The following is a 19,773-nucleotide window of genomic DNA, read 5'->3' as shown; positions in this document are numbered from 1 at the left end:
TATGAAGAAATAAAACAGAGGCCAGAGTGATTGTTCAGTGGATAGGGTCTCAGACTTGCATGTAGCCAATCCTGGATCCTGGTTTGATCCTCTAAATTCTATCTGGTACCTTATGCACTTCCAGTAGTGATTCCAGAGTGAAAATCCAGGAATAACTCCTGAGCACCACCACGTGTGGCCCAACAACAACAACAACAAAAACACACAAACAAAAAAAAAAAAACAAAACAAGTTGACGTGACAATGGGTAAGGTTTGCACACTATCACTCTAGAATTAAATCCCTGGCACCCCATAAATCCATGCTTTGCCAGGAGTGAGTGATCCCTGAGTGCAAAGCCAGAATGAAGTAAATCCAAAACACCACTGGGTAGAGCCCAAAAGCAAACAAAAGGCAAAGAAACAAAAACTTAAAGTAAAACTAAACAAACCCATAGGGTTCAGAAAATTATGGTTATCTCAAAAAGAAAAGAGGGAATGAGAGAAAAGGGGAGAGGAAGTCAATTAGATGGTGGTATATAGTATCTAGATCTTTTTTGGTTGGTGTGAGGTAGAATGATGTCTTCATAAACCTTATATAATTTTATAAAGCAATGGTACCTGAATAAAAGTGAGAAATAAAGAATATTAGAAATACTCTTCCAGCTTTTCATGCAAGTGTTGTGAAGAATAATAAAACAAATACTACTATGTAATGTCCCTATATATTTATTCTAATGTTCACCATAAAGAGGCAGAATCCAATTAAGAAGAGTCGCCTGGAAATAACAAGTGGATGATTATCAGAGAAGTAAATCAGAATGAGATGGAAATGGCAGAGAATAGTTTCTAGAGCTAAGGAATAAATTCCAAATCAGCAGCTTTGGAGAAGTGTAAGATAAAACTCCAGCTTTCCAATTCTATTCAAGAGGTTCATTGTTGAAGATGGAGGGAGGAAAGGGGTGAATGGAAAAAATTATCAGTCATATCAATAGAAAGTATGCTCTACAGTATATGATAAGCATTACAATAACTCACAAATTGGATAAGAGAGAGATTAAAAACTCAAGTGAGATTTAGAGGTGAAAAGCAAATAATATCAGATTAAAATAAGACTTTTAGAAATGGCAGAACATGCTAGGCTTCAGAATCCCTGTGAGATTTGCTCTTCAGCCTGGCTGAATTACAGGGCATGGAAATAAATAACATAGATTTCTATTCTTTTTTTTTTAAAACAATTTTTATTGTGACCCAAGTGAATTACAAATCTTTCACAGTAACAGTAATATTTAAGGTACATGTTGACAATAAATCAGGGCCATTCACACCACCAGTGTTGTCTTCCCTCCACCCCTATTCCAAACGTACATTCCCTATCTCCCTCTCTTGCCCACCCCCAACCCCCATCTGCTAGTGTTAACTGCTCCTCTCTGTGTATGGCTTGTTGTAGATTGGGTATTGGTTCTGTTGACATTGACTTTGGGTTTGGTGTTTGAGTCTGATCATTTTTTATTTTCACTCAATGTTCATATGACTGTTTGGTCTTGGTACCCTCCATTATTTCCCCCTCAATTTATGAGGCAGAACAAGATGATTCATGTTATGTGGTTCTATTGTAAAACAAAAACAACAACAACAAAAACATGGGAAGATTCCTCCTTCTAGATTTTATAAATATCGATTTAAAAGAAGAAAGGGGAAAAGAAAAAGCAAAACAAAAACAAAGACAACAGAAAAAAGAAAAAAGAAAAAAGGCACCCAGTTACTAAAAACAACCACCATCATATAATAACCACTAGAATGAAAATAAATAAAAAATTGAAATAATAAAAAAGAAGAAGAAAAAGAAAGAAAAATAGAAAAGAGAAGAAAAAAAATGGTGTGGCAAGGCTTTGTGCTTTATTTTTTTTCAATTCTTATTTAATTCTTACCACTTCTAACTTGGTAACAGTTGTGGTTCTGACCTTTCAACCTAGCAGAGACGACTGTGAAAAAAATAGTTCATATAACTTCAAGAAATTAATTTCCTCCAGAGAAGTTAGAAATTTAAATTGATTATTCCAAACTGACACAGGCTTTAAAAACTCTGAACTGACTCCAGGCAACTAAATAGTCTTGTGGGCTTCATTTAGTCTTACTGTAAAGTTAAAATACTTTTGCTGAGAAAATACTTGCACACAACAAAATTAAACAAATCTCAAGTGTGTAGTTAGCAAGTTTTGATAAATATAGACACCACAATTAAGACTTAGAACTTTTTCATTACTCCAAAAATGTCCTACGTAGCAACTATCTCTACCCTAATATTAAGGAACTTTAATTTTATTGCTATAACTTTTAAAGAGTGCTGATTTTTTTTTTAGAAATTTACATTATTGATGGGCCAGAGAAGTATTACAGTGGTAGCATGCTTGCCTTGCATGCAGCCTACCCAGCTTTGATCCCCAGTATCCCAAATGAACCCCCAATAATTGCTAGGAATAATTCCTGAGTGCAGAGCTAGGAAAAAGCCCTGAGCATAACCAGTTGTATCTCCAAAACAGTATATATATACTTATTTACATAAAATACTATATTTTATGCCTGGCTTCCTTCCATCAACATAATTTTTTATATTTGTCAACATTGCTTTATGTAACCATAGTTCATTTTCTTTTGTTACTGACTCATTTCTCATTGTATAAATAAATATATGCCACAATATTTTTTATCGTTTCACTTGCTGGTGAACATTTTGGTTATTTTCATTCAAGGTCATATGAACAAGACTATAAAGTACAAAGCCATTATACTCATGTATTTATTTCTCCTAGATTTATTTGTAGGAATAAAAATCAATATTTCATTTGGGAATGTCCATATTCACAGCATTCAGTATTATCATTCGTTAGTTGTATGTATGTCGTTCCAGGGATCAAGTCTAGGGTTCACACATGCCAGGCATATGCCCTACTACTGAGCCATACCTTCTTATCTTTTTTATCTTTCTCTCATTTCAACCACTCTGTTATTAGCATATGGCGTTATATCATAAAAGTTCTAATTGCTTATAAGCACATGTTAAAATTGGCCAATCCTAAAATTTGAATTTGAAAGTAATCTTATTCTTCTGAAATAATTCACACTGGGACATGCTATAGGAGTATGTTTATATATTTTCAAAATTAATTTATTAAATTTGTTAAGGATTTCTGCCTATTAATAAAGTCAGAGAGATGGTCCAGCAGGTAGGGTGTTTGCATTACACATGTTGACCCAGGTTCTATCCCCAGCCCTACAAGGCGTAATCCCTGATCACAGAGCCATGAATAAGCCGTGAGCACCATTGGGTTTAGCCCCAAAGAAAACAAAACCAAAATTATTTTGCCTACTGAGTCACTATCCAGAGAATTGTGCACTCTGTCAAACAAACAAACAAAAATGACGCTATAGGAGAATCTAAAGGTTGCGATAAGAATATGAAAATATTATCAAGAATCCAAGCCTTCCCTGTAACAACATGTAAATTCACATTCATGTATTCAGAGAATTCCTGACCAAGACAATTCTGAGAAATTGTATATTGCATTCTCCCAAAGGCCATTTTCTGTTTTTCTCCACCCCAGAGAAACTGATGTTCGCTCTTAAATACCCTCTTTCTCCCTCCATTTACAATTCTTTAAATTAAAAACATTTAGAGCTGGAGCAAAGGTACAATGAGGAGGACATTTGCTTTGAAAGCGGTTGGCCTGGATTCAATCCCCAGCACTCCATATGGTTCTCCAAGATAGCCAGGAGTAATTTTTTTCTTTCTTTCCTTTTTTTTTTTTTTTTTTTTTACTTATTTTGCTGAACATAAGCACCCCTAGATCTATCCAACTTGTAGGAAAGGGCATAATTTCATTTTTTCCAGTTAAGTGATTTATACTTATATATATATATATATATATATATATATATATATATGTTCTATTGTATCTTTAGTCATATATTATTGAACATTTGGCCTGTTTCCATTTCATGTCTATTTTAAATAGTGCTGCAGTGAGTATACATGTGCCCTGGAAAGAAATGTTTTGCTTTGGGGGAGTGAGGGACCTTGTACATATCTGTTGACTTAATTCTTTAAAATTTTTCATTATTAGTATGAACAACATTCTTTGTTTCTTTTTTAATATTTTTACTTAAACACTGTGATTACAAACATGACTGTAGTTGGGTTTTAGTCACAAAAAGAACACCCCTTTCACCGGTGCAATATTCCTATCCTACCACTGATGCACCCCATTCCCTCCACCCACACTCCTTGTCTGTATTTGAGAGAGGCATTCTACATCTGAGTGCAGAGCCAGAAGTAACATCTGAGTACTGCCAGGTGTGGGCCCAAAACCAAATAAATAAATTTATTTTGCCTCACTGAAAAAATGTGCCTGTACTAATAATGTATATTTATTTGTGATTTCTTTTTACTATAATATCCTTGCATGTTTGATTATTTCATATTTGATTATTTTGATTCACAAAGAAAGTTAACAATGTCTCCTCTTGTTGTTTTTGAGAGATTCTGATGGTAAAGTTTCTTTGTTGTTTTTGATTTTTGGCCACACCCAGAGGCACTCAGGGGTTACTGCTAGCTCTGTGCTCAGAAATCGCTCCTGGCTTGGAGGCCATATGGGATGTCGAATCCTCATCTGTCCTGGGTCAGCTGCTTGCAAGGCAAATGCCCTACCACTGGGCTATCAGTGCTTAAGTTTTATTTTACTTTACTGTTTTACTTTATTTGTTTTAAAAATTCTAAGATATTCACATACCCACATTATAATGCTCCAGGTTTCTTAATTTTTAGGCCTTCTTTTTTTAGTTTTATTTTCTCATATGTTTTTTATGTTGCAGTTTAACATCCTTTTGCCTTTTGTTTGTTTGTTTTATGGGCCACACCCAGTAGCCCTCAGGGGTTACTCCTGGGCTCTGCACTCAGAAATTACCTGAGGGTGCTGAGGATCCAATCTGTGTCCATCCTGGGCTTCAGCAGCACGCAAGGCAAATGCCCTACCACTGTACTACCACTCCAGCCCCCCCCCCCTTTTTTGCTTTAATTTAAATTATTTTCTTCAACACCTCTCATAGAACAAGACTAAGAGTGATAAACTCCATTAAAATTTATGCTTATCTGTGAAAGCAGTAATCACATTTAATTTTGAAGAACTGTTTTGCTTGAAACAGCATTCTTGGTCAACAGGTTTGTTTTATTTTAATATTTTGATTATATTATCCCATTTGCCCTATTCTTGAAGGTTCCTGTGACCTTCTTGTGCCAAGACTCCTGTTCTTTTCAAGATTCTTTCTCTGCGACTTTTGTCATTTTTGATATGATGTATATTAATGTAGGTCTTAGATTTATCTTAGTTAAGCTTCTTTGGATTTCTAGAAATTATACGTAAGTTCCTCCATAATTTAGAAGATAATCAGCCTTTGTTTTGGTTAGGTTGTAGATCATATCCTGCTGGTACTTAGGGTTTACTTCTGGCTCCCATTTAGGTATTTTTGCCAGTAGGGCTCAGAAGACCATATGAGATGTCAGGAATTGGATCTGAGACAGCTGAATGCCCAGAGTAACCGCCCCATCTGCCTACTATCTCTCTGACCCCTCATTTTTCTTTTATGTGTGTTTTTTGAGGTAGCATTTATTTTTAAGAGTGTAAATATTATATATTTAAGAAGCATAGTGTTACCACATCATGCTTATTATCAGAGCTCCAAAATCATAATTTCACCATTGTCCAGAATCTGCTATTAAGTATGTTCTCTCAGCTTTTCTCCTATTCACATTCTATGACAGTGTATGATGGCATTCTCTAAGTCCCTTAAACTAATCTTCACCTTTTTTATCCTCTTTTTTCCTTTGATTGGCTTCTCTGACTTAGAAATTTCAAAAGTCTGGTTTATCCTAAGAACCCAAAAACACAGTGAAGGAAACCTTTTTCATTCCTATGTTCATTGTGGCACTATTCACAATAGCCAGAATCTGAAAACAACCCAAGTGCCTGAGAACAGATGAGTGGATAAAGAAGCTGTAGTACTTATAACCAATGGAGTACTACACACAGCTGTTAGAAGAAAAAAAAAGCCATGAAATTTTCTTATATAGAGAGACATATATGGAGAGTATTATGCTAAGCAAAATGAGTCAGAGAGAGAGAGGAATAGAGAGAGAAAGGGAGGGAGAGAGAGGGAGGGAAGGAAGGAAGGAGAGAAAGAGAGAGAGAGAGAGAGAGAGAGAGAGAGAGAGAGAGAGAGAGAGAGAAGGTAATCTCACTCAGTTGTATGATGCAGAAGAAAAAGATAAGATAGCATGGTACTCATATCCAGAGACAATAGAGATGAGAGCCAGAAGGACCAGGTTATGGTAGGAATTTGCCACAAATAGTGGAGGAGGGCAGTTAGGGCAGAGAAGGGACCACTGTGACCATTAGAGTTGGAAATGCTCACTCTGGGCAAGAACTGGGTGCTGAATAGAGAAAGTGATCTAGACGATTCCCCTTCAGTAACAATATCACAGAAGGGGGGAAAAAGGAAGAGATAGAGAAGCTAAATGTCTAATCCAGCGGCACTTGGGGGTGATTGATAAGTGGGAAGGAAACTGGGAAAGGAAAAGAGCACTGGTGAAGAGTATTGTATATTGTATGACTGAAAATCGTGAAAAATTTGTACCCAAAAATTTTAATAAAGCAATTAAAATTTTCATTTAAAAATAAAATTTATTTAAACATCAAATTATTATTGAATCATTAACAAATTATTTATTAAGAATGTATTAGTGTTAATAAATTAATAATTTGTTTTAATAGATAAATGTGGGGGGGTTTGTTTTTGGGCCACACCCGGTGACTCTCAGGGGTTACTCCTGTATATATGCTCAAAAATTGCTCCTGGCTTGGGGGACCATATGGGACGCCAGGGGATCAAACCACAGTTCGTCCTAGGATAGTGCGAGCAAGCCCCAATTTCTCCAGCCCCCATTGACCATATAAAACATAAAGACAAACTAAAAGTCTTGTTTTTAAATTCATAAATTCTTTTTTCTGCCTGGTCAAGTATTTTGTTAAGTTTATCTAGTATATTTTTTTCAGTTTATTTTTTTATTCTCTTCAATTTCAGAATGTGGTTCTTCTACATAGCTTCTCTTCATTGATATTACCAATGTTGATCGTCATGATTCTTCCTTCCTTCCTTCCTTCCTTCCTTCCTTCCTTCCTTCCTTCCTTCCTTCCTTCCTTCCTTCCTTCCTTTCTTCCTTCCCTCTTTACTTCCTTCCTCCCTCCTTCCTTCCTTCCCTCCTTCCTTCCTTCTCTCCCTCCTTCCTTCTTCCTTCCTTCCTTCCTTCCTTCCTTCCTTCCTTCCTTCCTTCCTTCCTTCCTTCCTTCCTTCCTTCCTTCCTTCCTTCCTTCCTTCCTTCCTTCCTTCCTTCCTTCCTTCCTTCCTTCTCTCTCTCCCTCCTTCCTTCCATTGACCACAGGCCTCTCTTCTTCTTCCTCCTCAGGAGGCTCTATACTCTTGCGTTCTCCATGTTGCTAATTGATTTATTCCTCTTCTGTTTTCCTTCAGCACTTGGAGTGGCTCCGGGAAGTATCTGGTCTGTTACATTTAATAATAATGGTGCTGGTTCGGATGGAGGCTTTGGAGTACTGTAGGAATTGTCTGTAAGTGATACCAAAATATTGTGAAATTAAATATTTTATTGAAACCATAACTTGTAAAAATGGGAATTATATTGACAAATTCATATTTAAATAATGTCCACACTTATCTCCTAACCATCTTTCAGCTTGTGTTCAACTTTGAACTTACTGTTCCCATAGGTTTATTATTCCATAGGTCCTCCTTCCTTCCTCCCTCCTTCCCTCCTCCCTCCCTCCCCCCTTCCCTCCTTTCTTCACTCCTTCCTTCCCTCCTTCCTTCCCTCCTTCCTTCCTTCCCTCCTTCCTTCCTTCCCTTCTTCCTTCCCTCCTTCCCTCCTTCCTTCCCTCCTTCCTTCCTTACCTCCTTCCCTCTTTCCTTCCTTCCTTCCCTCCTTCCTTCCCTCCTTCCTTCCTTCCCTCCTTCCTTCCTTCCCTCCTTCCTTCCTTCTCTCCTTCCTTCCTTCCCTCCTTCCCTCCTTCCTTCCTTCCCTCCTTCCTTTCCTCCTTCCTTCCCTCCTTCCTTCCCTCCTTCCCTCTTTCCTTCCTTCCTTCCTTCCTTCCTTCCTTCCATCCTTCCTTCCTTCCTTTCCTCCTTCCTTCCTTCCTTCCCTCCTTCCTTCCTTCCTTCCCTCCTTCCTTCCTTCCGTCCTTCCTTCCCTCCTTCCCTCTTTCCTTCCTTCCTTCCTTCCTTCCTTCCCTCCTTCCTTCCTTCCCTCCTTCCTTCCTTCCCTCCTTCCTTCCTTCCGTCCTTCCTTCCCTCCTTCCCTCTTTCCTTCCTTCCTTCCTTCCTTCCTTCCTTCCTTCCGTCCTTCCTTCCCTCCTTCCCTCTTTCCTTCCTTCCTTCCTTCCTTCCTTCCTTCCTTCCTTCCTTCCTTCCTCCTTCCTTCCTTCCTTCCTTCCTTCCTTCCTTCCTTCCTTCCCTCCCTCCCTCCCTCCCCTCCCTCCCTCCCTCCCTCCCTCCCTCCCTCCCTCCCTCCCTCCCTCCCTCCTTCCTTCCTTCCTTCCTTCCTTCCTTCCTTCCTTCCTTCCTTCCTTCCTTCCTTCCTTCCTTCCTTCCTTCCTTCCTTCCTTCCTTCCTTCCTTCCTTCCTTCCCAGTTACTTTCTTTGCCTAGTCTTTGTCGTCTAGATTCTTAGGAGGAGAACTTTCTCCAGATTTGCCAAGCCTTTTCTGGAGATACATTCTCTTTGGGTTTATGCATGTTATTTTCTATTAAATTCTTCAGTTCCCATATCAAGTCTTGCTGGGTCTGGCTGCCTCTCAGAGGTTATAGAAAGTCGCAGTCCCAGAGGTCCATCTTCTGTCCGGCTCTGGAATTGCAATCACTGGTGATAAATTTGCTGATTACCTTTGTTTGCAATGGCTGTTCACAACCTCCTGTCCCATTGCTGTCAGTGCCTGGATTCAGGTAAAATAAAGGGCAGTCCTTCAAGAAGACACCTATGTGACCTAATCTTTCACATCTGAGGGGCTCATTTTCTCAAAGTCACAAATCTATACATATCTGTTTTTCTTCCCTAAAATAAGAAATTTAATTTAAAAAGTTCTCTCAAGGGGCACTGATGGCATTTACTGCCTCGTTTTTCTCTGTCTACCAGTTACATATTTGTTTATTTCTAGTAAATTTCTTTTACTGATTACAAGATATTTTGAATCGTATGGATGTGGATAATGTAATTTCCCCCTTTTTAAAGTATTTTAAATGTGTAATGATGGACAATTAAGATACTGGAGTTCAACTTTATTTATTTATTTATTTATTTTTTGGTTTTTGGGCCACACCCTGTGACGCTCAGGGGTTACTCCTGGCTATGCGCTCAGAAGTTGCTCCTGGCTTCTTGGGGGACCATATGGGACGCCGGGGGATCGAACCGCGGTCCGTCCTAGGCTAGCACAGGTAAGGCAGGCACCTTACCTCCAGCGCCACCGCCCGGCCCCACAACTTTATTTTTTTAAGCCTTATTCTTAAGTCTCTTGTGGAGGACTAGAGTGGGTTTTTTTTTTTTTCCTTGGGCAAGTTTAATCCTATTTCTAAGGTGTGGCTTGTCTGAAGTGTTTTCTGAATATATCTACTTTTTACTAAGATTTCTTCACACTGCATGTGTAGCCCATTTTGCTAACTCCCTGAGAAAATCTTTACAGACCAACTTAGCCATATTTATTGATAAACTCGTTGGTTTTCTTCTTTTTCTTAGCGTCTTATAGTTAACTTTTCCCTTAGTTTTACTCAAGTAAAATGTATCCAAGGGTATATTTGAATTTTGGTGCCATTGCTTATAAGTGGTATGATCTTAATTATGTATATTATCTTTCTGCTAAAGTTGTCAGCTGTCCATAAATTTTAGACAATAGTAATAACTGCCTCCTGGGATTCTTGCAAGATTTAGATGAAATAACTTTGTAAAAATATTTACCTGGATTTTTAACATCTAGGAATGGTTTAACAACAATCTTCTTTATTATTATGTTGTTGTTATCTGATTTTACTACATCCCTAATTGTACATTCACTCCTGTACATACACAACTACACACATATACAAACACAAACCCATGTATTATAGAGTTAATGTCCGTGACTTGAAATAAGGAATTTAAGAAGCTGTTGCTACAAAGGTGAATTTTCCCTCTGGCATCATTTCTGCCCTCAGAATAGAATGCAATAAAAGAATATCTGACCAAGGTAATAAAGATCCATCATTGAAGCACAGTTAGCAAATACATAAATCTACTTACAATTTGTTTTGTTTGGTTCTACATATCTATTGTATATAACGATGACTGTTGGGTCATAAATAATCAATAAATATTTCTTGACTTCCTTGATATCATGACACATTTTATATCAAATATAGCCAATCTGTGAAACAATTCACAGATACTTAATTTCCACTATTAATATTTTATGAAGTCCTCCCCATCAGGCTCAGGCACCTGAGAAGTGATCCCCAGAAACACCTGAACCAACAGTGTAAGTTGAATGATGTGGGTGCTGGTGAGGATGGGAGGCAGGCATAGCTATGTCTTATATATGCAAGACATGTGATCCATCCTCTTTGAACTATTTCCCCCACCTCCTTAATTTCCACTTGAAACTCATAGATAATACCCCAGAAAATAGATGATAATTCAAACACATTTTAATAATGAGCTATGTACAGCTTTACTAGAATCATAAAATATAAATTGGTAAAGAGTTGTCTTCCTTTTACCTGGAAAGGGTCTCATTCTCTCTTCTATCAGACACCTCCCACATTGACTAAACATATCCAACCTACGGTGTAGAATTTTGTTCTCAGCCTTTCCCTTTAAAGAAAATACCCAATTAGTTTCTTGCAAGTCACTTTCTCATTACCTAAATCTTTCACTTTGCTTTCACCTATTAAGGTGACACACTTGTACAATTTGTTTTAGGAAGGACAATCCTAGTTTGTTACTAGAAAATCCCAGATATTGCCTTGTGCTACTTTTTTGGTTTAGTAAATGCTTTTATTTTTATTTTATTTTTTTAAATTATGTGAACAATGATGCAAAGAAAGAGGACAAGGTAAAGTTATAGTGAAAGAACAATCACCCAAAAACAGAGTTCTCAGAAAAAATCCCCCTGCTGACACCATAATTTTAAACTTACAGTCAAAGAACATTAAGGAAAATAAAACCGATCCCATGTACAATAACTTTGTCCCTCAAGTTCTCAGATTGTAGTATATTATAACATTCTTAGCAGTACACCAAGCAATCTAAAGCCAGAAAATTTATGTAACTCCTTAAACTTGAAGGCATAGTAGTTTTTTACATTTACATGCACATGCATATTAGTTTAAGTTAACCTCAAAAGTTTAAGTGTTTTTTTAAGGTTTAGAGTCAAAGGAGCACAGTAAAAATGTGTTAGAGTGGCAATTATTGTTTGCATAGGCCCACCAAAATATGGGGGACATGGGAAGGAAAGTCTTGGCCTAAATTCAAGGAGACCCTACCCCTGACGTTTCCTGGCGTAAGACCAATTCTAGTCTCCAGGCAAACTAGTTTGTCCAATCCAGGTCATTGTCTGTAGTGCCACTAGTTTTATTTTTTACACAGTCTCTGTTGTTGGTATCATGTTTCTGTATTGAAGATCCTGGAATCTGTATATCCTACATTGAAGTCAGGATGATGCAGAGCGTCCTCTAATTTCCACTCACAATTAAAGGGCAATGCAGAAAGCCCTGGTAAATGCTGTTTTATATGGAAGAAACTCACTCGTATCTAGCTACAGCAAAGTTCTTTCTTCATTCTTGTCATTCACTTCTATTTTACTGTCTCCATTATTTTGTTCTTAGAGAGACAGGACTTGATTTATGTTAAATATGTTGTTAAAATATAAAAGTTGGAGCCAGAGCTATAGTAGAATGATTAGGGTATCCGCTTTGCAAATGGCCAACCTAGGTTCAATTCCTGGCACCTCATAGGGTTCCATGGGCATACCCAGGAGTATTTTCTGAGTGCAGAGCCAGGAGTAACCTGAGTATAGACTGTGTTTTGCTCCAAAATGAAATACATATAATTACACACATATACTTGTATTTATATATATTTATATGTGTGTATATATGAAACTAAATAGAACAAGTTATCTTTAATTACAATTTAATCCTACCTCCCCACTCAGAGATCAGAAAGGAATAGCAGGTCCTAACCCATGAAGTAGTAATAAAGACTGCTGATCTAACTTTTAAAGTCATTCTTTTAGTAATCCATTTACTTCTTTAATAAAAATATCGCACCATACATACTTTTTACCCTCTGACTCATTCTGAGCCTCATGTACATATTAAATATATTAATATTTGCTTTATAAATTTAAGGTACTAAATGGTTGTTTCCAATGCTTATTCTTTCGTCAGTTTTTTAAACTTACGTAGCACTGATTAACAAGTGTTAAAAATGTTTATACTTTTGAAGCTGACAATGGTACTAGTACCACCAAGTAGAAAATATTCCTTCCTTATAGATTGTTGTACACTTGTGGTCCATTGCACCAACTTGGTAGCCTCAGTTCTGTAGTGACAATCTAACTGTTTGATTTTTCCCTTTCCCTGCCCTTTGTGAGGCTGTTTAACTTTTGCAGGACAGAAGTTGCACACATGCTGGACTGCGATGCTCACAAACCTCACTGGGGTGATGCAATATTGATTAATTAGTTAATATTGCTTAGTGAGGGTGTGCAATAGTGATCGATGGCAATGTTGACACACTCCTGGAGACTGTGCATTAGAAAACATAATTTATATGGTTCTATGGATTCAAAGAGCAGAGTTGATATCACTATGTCCAGAATACGTGGTATAAATGGATCAAACTTGCAGCTGCATATTTAAACCAAAGCTTCTTTTATTTTTTAATTTTTTATTTTTCTTTCGCTACTGAGCTCCTTCCTTCTTTAATCACAGATCCCTAAGAAGTATTTAATTTCATTGGAAATTATAATTTCCCTTACTTTTATTATTCATATATCACATATGAGTGAGATTATTCTGGATTTAACATTCTACTTTTGGATATTTCATTTAACATAACCTATTTATTAGCATTCCCACTGTAGCAAAAGGAAATATCTCCTTTTTTTTATCTCCGTAGCTGAGTAGTATTCCGTTGTGTATATGTACCTAATTGCTGTTATTCTCACATATCTCTTTCTATCTTATCAGGATGTGGTCATTATATTTATAAGAAACTCAGAGATGGTCCCCCGTGGGTCAGAACATTCTCCTAAAAACAAGCATAGATGCCGCGCACCAGTTGGCTCCAAACTACATCTGCTCCCCCAGGAACCTCTTCTTTAACCCTCACAAGGGAATAGGGCTGTCCTGCTTTAGAATAAGCAGTGTCCATAGTAGTGCAGATAGTACTGAGACATCAGTCTTTTGTGAGCACGGTTTGGTGGGGTTGAGCCTGTCAGATGGATATTTCAGGGAGAAGAAGCCCAAAGTCCAAGATGACAGAAGATGTAAGATGACAGAAGAATCTGGTCCAGCAGCAAGAGGATCAGAAAAGAAGTTGACTGAAATCCCAAAGCAGGTCTGGAGCCCTCTCTCCCAAATCTGGCTATCTAGGCAGATGCTGCTTTCTTCCCATAGAAAGAAAAGAACACTGCATACCACCAAGAATTTGGAAAAGAGCTTTTAAGAACAATAGCCATACATTTTAAGGCCCAGTTAAAGGGCCAGTGTTCCACATGAAATTAATATATACCAAATTTCTGTTGGTTTATAGAAAAAAAAACACATTTTATTTCCCTCATTCTGACCCTATCTAGTTAGTCCCACCTTATTTCTGTACCCCAAAATTACCCTAATATCTAAGTAATTAACACCAGCTCACATCTTTGAAATGGCACAGGGGTAGTTATAGGTTTTCTGAACCTGAGATTTTGCCCTGTTTTATGAACAAGACATTAATTAATGTCGCTCTTCATCAGGGTTCCTCAACATTTTTAAAATAATCTTTCCAATTTGTTGTTTGACTCATTTTATCTTTTCCAGATTAATCATATCCACCTTCTTAGAATGTTTCTCCTACTTCACAGTTACAAAATCCTAATTGATGATGGTAAACAGAAATTGCTAGTCATTTTTATATAAATAGTCATCAAGTTACATTCTTCCTTTCCTGAATTTTCAACTGATCGCTAAAAACCTATGTTCAGAGTTTATATGTGTCTGTTAAGCTTTCACATTTTATTTATTTATGTTTCCTATTTTGTATTTTATATTGTATATACATTTGAATATTATCCCTGTTAAATTTAATTTTGCTTAATATCAATTTTACTTTTTTTTGCAGCATTGGGAAATGAGCACAGAGCCTTACAGCTGAAAGGTATCAGTTCACCATTGAGTCACTCCTTCCACCCTTAGTCTTTTTTTAATCTAATATCACAGAAGAAAATTAAGTTATGAATTATAATTTCATTATCTGTACTATTTTTTCTCCCCTTTGTTTATAACTTCTGGAATTTTATGAGCCGTACATATTTGCTAAATCTATCAAAATTACTGCTAAAATAGTTTTGCGGCAAAGAGCTGCAGAATAACATTTCAGAATCATTTTTCTACATATTTTATCACGATTAATGAATAATTTTGATATATAATAGTCAAACTAAGTTCAACTTCAAGCTGACAGTCCATGAAGTTTTGTTAAATTAACTTTTTCAAATTTTCCATAATTTATTAAATTATTGATCTCGTAGTGAAAGAACAGTATGCAGTGTACACTCTCCTTATAAGACTTCAAAGTGTTCTATTCAATATTTACTTCAAGAATGTTCTTAGGACCAAGATATAATTCAGTGGTTAGCAAGAGCAAATATAACTTGAGCATTTTTTGGTAATATACTCTAAAGTTTTGAGTTGTTTGGTTGGTTTAGATAGGTTTATTAATGTATTTTCTTGTATGTCCCTTTCTGTTCTCTTTCTGGCAATTTAAGAAACCATTAGTTTATATCTAAGACAGAATATGTTTAAACAAGTATGAATGTGTCTTATATCATTGTATGAGCAAATGTCTATATGATGTAAATACAAAACTAGAGAGAAGGGCAGGACAGAGAAGGAACGTTAAAATGGATGCTCGTGCAACCCTCTGCTAGTGTGAAATTTGATCTTTTCTAACTTAAAAATTAAAATAGATTAAGCTCTGCCATTTTGTAGTTACTGTTTCTGGCTTTTATTTTACACAGAAACAAACAATTCTTTTATTTCCATATCAATGGAAATCATGGTTTAATCTTATGCTCTGAGTGGTAATACCTCAAAAATCTTTCATATTTCATCCTTCTCTTAGGAATCTTTTAAATGTCTATTTATCTAGACCAAGTATTAATAATCAGATACTGCATTTTACATCATACTTTGCTATTTAAATTTTTTTCTGTTATTTTTGTTCATTTTTAGGGCAGCCCTGGTTGTGCTCAGGGATTAATCTGGGCTCTGCACTCAAAAATCACAAGGCTTGGAGGACCAAGGGTGGAGGATGTCAGGAGTAGAACCTGGTTGGATGCTTGCAAGGCAAACACCCTACTTGCTGTACTATCACACTGGCATAAAAAAAAAAAACATTATAACTTTTACCTATTAATTTCCATTTTCATTCACTCCACAAGTTTTTTTTCTTTTAGTAAGCTCTCTTTCTTCTTTCTTTCTTTCTTTCTTTCTTTCTTTCTTTCTTTCTTTCTTTCTTTCTTTCTTTCTTTCTTTCTTTCTTTCTTTCTTTCTTTCTTTCTTTCTTTCTTTCTTTCTTTCTTTCTTTCTTTCTTTCTTTCTTTCTTTCTTTCTTTCTTTCTTTCTTTCTCTTTCATCTTTCTGTCTTTCTATTTCTTTCTTTCTTTCTTTCTTTCTTTCTTTCTTTCTTTCTTTCTTTCTTTCTTTCTTTCTTTCTTTCTTTCTTTCTTTCTTTCTTTCTTTCTTTCTTTCTTTCTTTCTTTCTTTCTTTCTTTCTTTCTTTCTTTCTTTCTTTCTTTCTTTCTTTCTTTCTTTCTTTCTTTCTTTCTTTCTGACAAGAGTTAAAGAAATGCAGTAAAAAAGGCTCAAGAATGGCAATTGGTTTTGCTTGCATAGGTCCAGCAAAATATGGTGGAAATGGAAAGGAAAATGCCTTGGCCTAAATCCAAGGAGACCTTACCCCTGAATTATTCTGACATAAGACCAACTCTGGGCTCCAGGCATACTAGGTTGTCCAACCCCTGAGTCATTCTTTGTTGTCCAAGTAAAAGTTTTTTGCAGAATTGCTGTCAGGTTTCTGTAGTTAGACATCCTAGTTTCTGTGCATATCCTATATCAAAGTCAGGATGATGTGGAGCGTCCTCTGGTTTCACCTCACCATTAGAAGGCAATGCACTCTGCAAGATGTAATCAAAAGTAATCTGATGTTTGATTTTAGGACATTACTGCCATAATTAAGAAAAAGAATCCTGTACTAGACTAAAAGAAATGTCTAAAATATTTTGGGTTAGGAAAGAGCTGAACGTTTCACCTCTCTGAGAAACATAGACAAAGAAAACCAAACCAAATAAATAACCAACAGAATCCCAAGCTAAAAAAAAAACAACAACAAAAAAAAACAAGACAAACAAACAAACAACAACAAATAAAACCTGACAAGACTGGAAAAATTTAAAATTGTTTTTTCTAGTTGTCATCAGGTCATATGTCAAAGGACAAAAAAATGGCTTCCTAAGAGCAAAATTTGACTTAATTCAGAATTTTCTACATTTTTACCTCTCATAAAAATACGAATAACTTTCCAAGTCTCACTTTCTTGGAAAAAGGAAAACAAATTGAAATGAGTGACTATTTCAGAAATACACATAATAATCTTAAAACCAACTCCCCACAATGACATTTCCTGACTCCCACCATCCAGAATCGCTCATCTGGCATGGTTCTTCTATAGCCATTTGCCCTGTTCCCACTGTTAGGTAAAAATTCTCCAGTTGATTGTCAGAGTGAGATGTTGCTTCTTTATTCTTGCATTGCACTTGCTTGAAGAGGACTTGGAAAAAATAATGACTCCACCACAGTAACCTTAAATAACTAATCCCACTGAGACTCACTCAGAAATATTGTCTCTGTATTGCTTCTGTTGAATAAAACAAGTCAAGTATGGTGGTAATTGAACCTTGATTGCTATTGATTGCCTTCCTTTCATCTTTGGGCCCAGGTCTAGATGAGAAAGCAATCCGGTGGTGGCAGAGAGAACCAGACCACCCTGCTGATCCTGGTAGGCTTTGAGGAGCTGCAATCCCTGGGCTTCCTCCCCTTCGCCCTCTTTCTGAGCATATATGTGGTTACAGTTGGGGGCAACATGCTCATCGTGCTGGCTGTGGCGTCCAGTCGGACTCTTCACACACCCATGTATTTCTTCCTGTGCCACTTCTCCCTGCTGGAGATCGGCTACACGTCCAACATCATGCCCCACTTGTTGCGGAGCTTCTTGGAAGGGAGGGAGACCATCTCACTGGCCAGTTGTCTGCTCCAGTTCTACATATTTGCCTCCCTGGCTGCGGCTGAGTGCCTCCTCCTTTCTGCCATGTCCTACGACCGCTACTTGGCCATCTGTCGCCCCCTTCACTACCCGGCCCTGATGAACACCTGGTTGTGTGGCTGCCTGGCCACGGGGGCCTGGCTCAGTGGCTTTTCTTTTTCTGCTTTCACTCTGGCACTGGCAGCCCCTCTGCCCCTCTGCCCTGGCAGAAGAGAGATTGACCACTACTTTTGCGACTTCGCTCCAGTGGTTGGGTTATTCTGCGGGGACGTGAGCATCTTGTGGGGAGCTGGAGTGACCATTTCAGGATTCCTGACACTGGCCCCCTTTCTGCTGATTGTCGCCTCCTATGCTCTTGTCCTGAGAACAGGGTTGCGAATCCCTTCAGGCCCGGGGAGGCACAAAGCCTTCTCTACCTGTTCTTCCCACCTCAGTGTGGTTGGCGTGTTTTACGGCACCCTCATTGTGGTCTACGTAGCGCCAACAGACCACATGGCACCCTTGCTCCGAAAGGCCTTCTCTGTTCTCTATACTGTTTTCACCCCGATGGTAAATCCTATCATCTATAGCCTCAAGAACCAAGAGGTGAAGGGGGCCCTTCACAGACTCTGGGGACAACTCATCCCAGGACATGCCCCAGGAGTGGGCTAGGACTACCGTTGATTTCTTGGATTCCAGCTTATCCCTTTCTCCAAGGACTATAGCACATTGTGATTTTTTTAAATGAAGATACAAGTTTGGAAATACATGTATAACAACATTTGGTAACTTTTTTTTTTCTGATAGAAATACGGTATCAAAATCGTATGACTGGGTCATTCTATAAACAGTAATACTTGAAATAAATAATACTGAAAATGCAAGTGAAGATTTTACATAGTACAACAGGGTAATATATGCAGATTATTCGTGTAAACTGGAAAGGACCCAGGATGGTCACTGGAAAAGAGAGTGGCAGAGAAATAGTAATTAAGAACTAGATTTAAGAGATCATAGCAGGGGTGCTTCAAATAAAATCTCAAAAAAAAAAGAACAAACCCTTGATCCTGCCATCTCTAGAGTCGTGGTGTAGAAAGTCAATAGGATGACAGTCATTTGTGCTGCTATTCCTTAGGAAAAGGAAGGGTCAGTTAGAGGTTAGGAGAGGAAGTTCTCACCACTCATGCCATTAGCTCAAGAGACCAATTAGACCAAGGCTCTGGGAGTTCTTGGGTCTCTTGATATTAATACTGGACCAATTGGTGGTAAGTGAAAGGAAGAACGTTATGAATTGAGAAAAGAAGGAACTAAATTAAACTCAGTAATGGCATTCTGAAATTTAGCTTCTAGTAGATAATCTTTGAAAACTTTTACAATGACCAAAATTATAATCTCTATTCAGTTTATATTAATTTTTCTCAAGATATAGACATGGTATCACCTCTCTCAGAATGATCTTGATTCATAATTTACAAATACAGACCTGTAAGGCCTAGCTAGACTTCATTGATGCCATAACTGATTATCAGAGTAGAAAGAGCATATCATTCTTAGGGGTGAGGAGAGAATAGTAGAGAAACAGAACAAGAAAAAAATTTAGTTACCCATAGATGTAAAAAATAGATAGCACTTAGTGGAGTGAATAAATTAAACAGACCTTCAAAAGTGATCAGTGAAAGAATTATAAGCATAAAAAATCTGAAATAGACAACTGTCCTTTTCCTGAGGGAACTGAGAATTATAGAACAAGGACAAGAAAGAAAAAAATCCTTTGTTATCATGTTGGTTGCTTAGGTAAACAGATGCAACTTGCTAAGTCTGTAATGATAAAATGTCTGTGATTTTTGTTCTTTGAATTAAAGTCAAAAGTGTAAGCTAGACAGAGAGCTTCTCTGCCTGGGCAAAGGCTTAGCATGTAAACATATGGTATCCCAGCTCTTCAGGGAGTGAGCTTTGGGCAGAGAGTGAAACGTTACTCCAGAACTCATATAATTCTAAAAATACAAAGTAGAAAGTGAAATCTGTTGTGCGTAATGGATATGAAGAGAGAAAATAGGGAACACATTTGCATCCCAGAACCCAGATATCCCTCTATATCTATGAATTATACTATTAGAGAAGAATTTGTTCACTCTTG

At 37.3% G+C, this 19,773-nt stretch overlaps 1 protein-coding gene across 1 annotated transcript; it reads left to right on the top strand.

The window, feature by feature from the left end:
- The first annotated feature begins 17,339 nt into the window (after positions 1 to 17,339).
- On the top strand, positions 17,340 to 18,308 carry LOC126022197 (olfactory receptor 11A1-like). Its single transcript, XM_049783036.1, has one exon. The coding sequence runs from the start codon at positions 17,340 to 17,342 to the stop codon at positions 18,306 to 18,308; it is 969 nt and encodes a 322-aa protein (XP_049638993.1).
- Positions 18,309 to 19,773: the final 1,465 nt, after the last annotated feature.

Source organism: Suncus etruscus, chromosome 11 (genome assembly GCF_024139225.1).
Source record: "Suncus etruscus isolate mSunEtr1 chromosome 11, mSunEtr1.pri.cur, whole genome shotgun sequence".
Classification (NCBI taxonomy): domain Eukaryota; kingdom Metazoa; phylum Chordata; class Mammalia; order Eulipotyphla; family Soricidae; genus Suncus; species Suncus etruscus.
The sequence above is the reverse complement of the archived record's forward strand: the minus strand, read 5'-3'. Positions and strand labels throughout refer to the sequence as shown.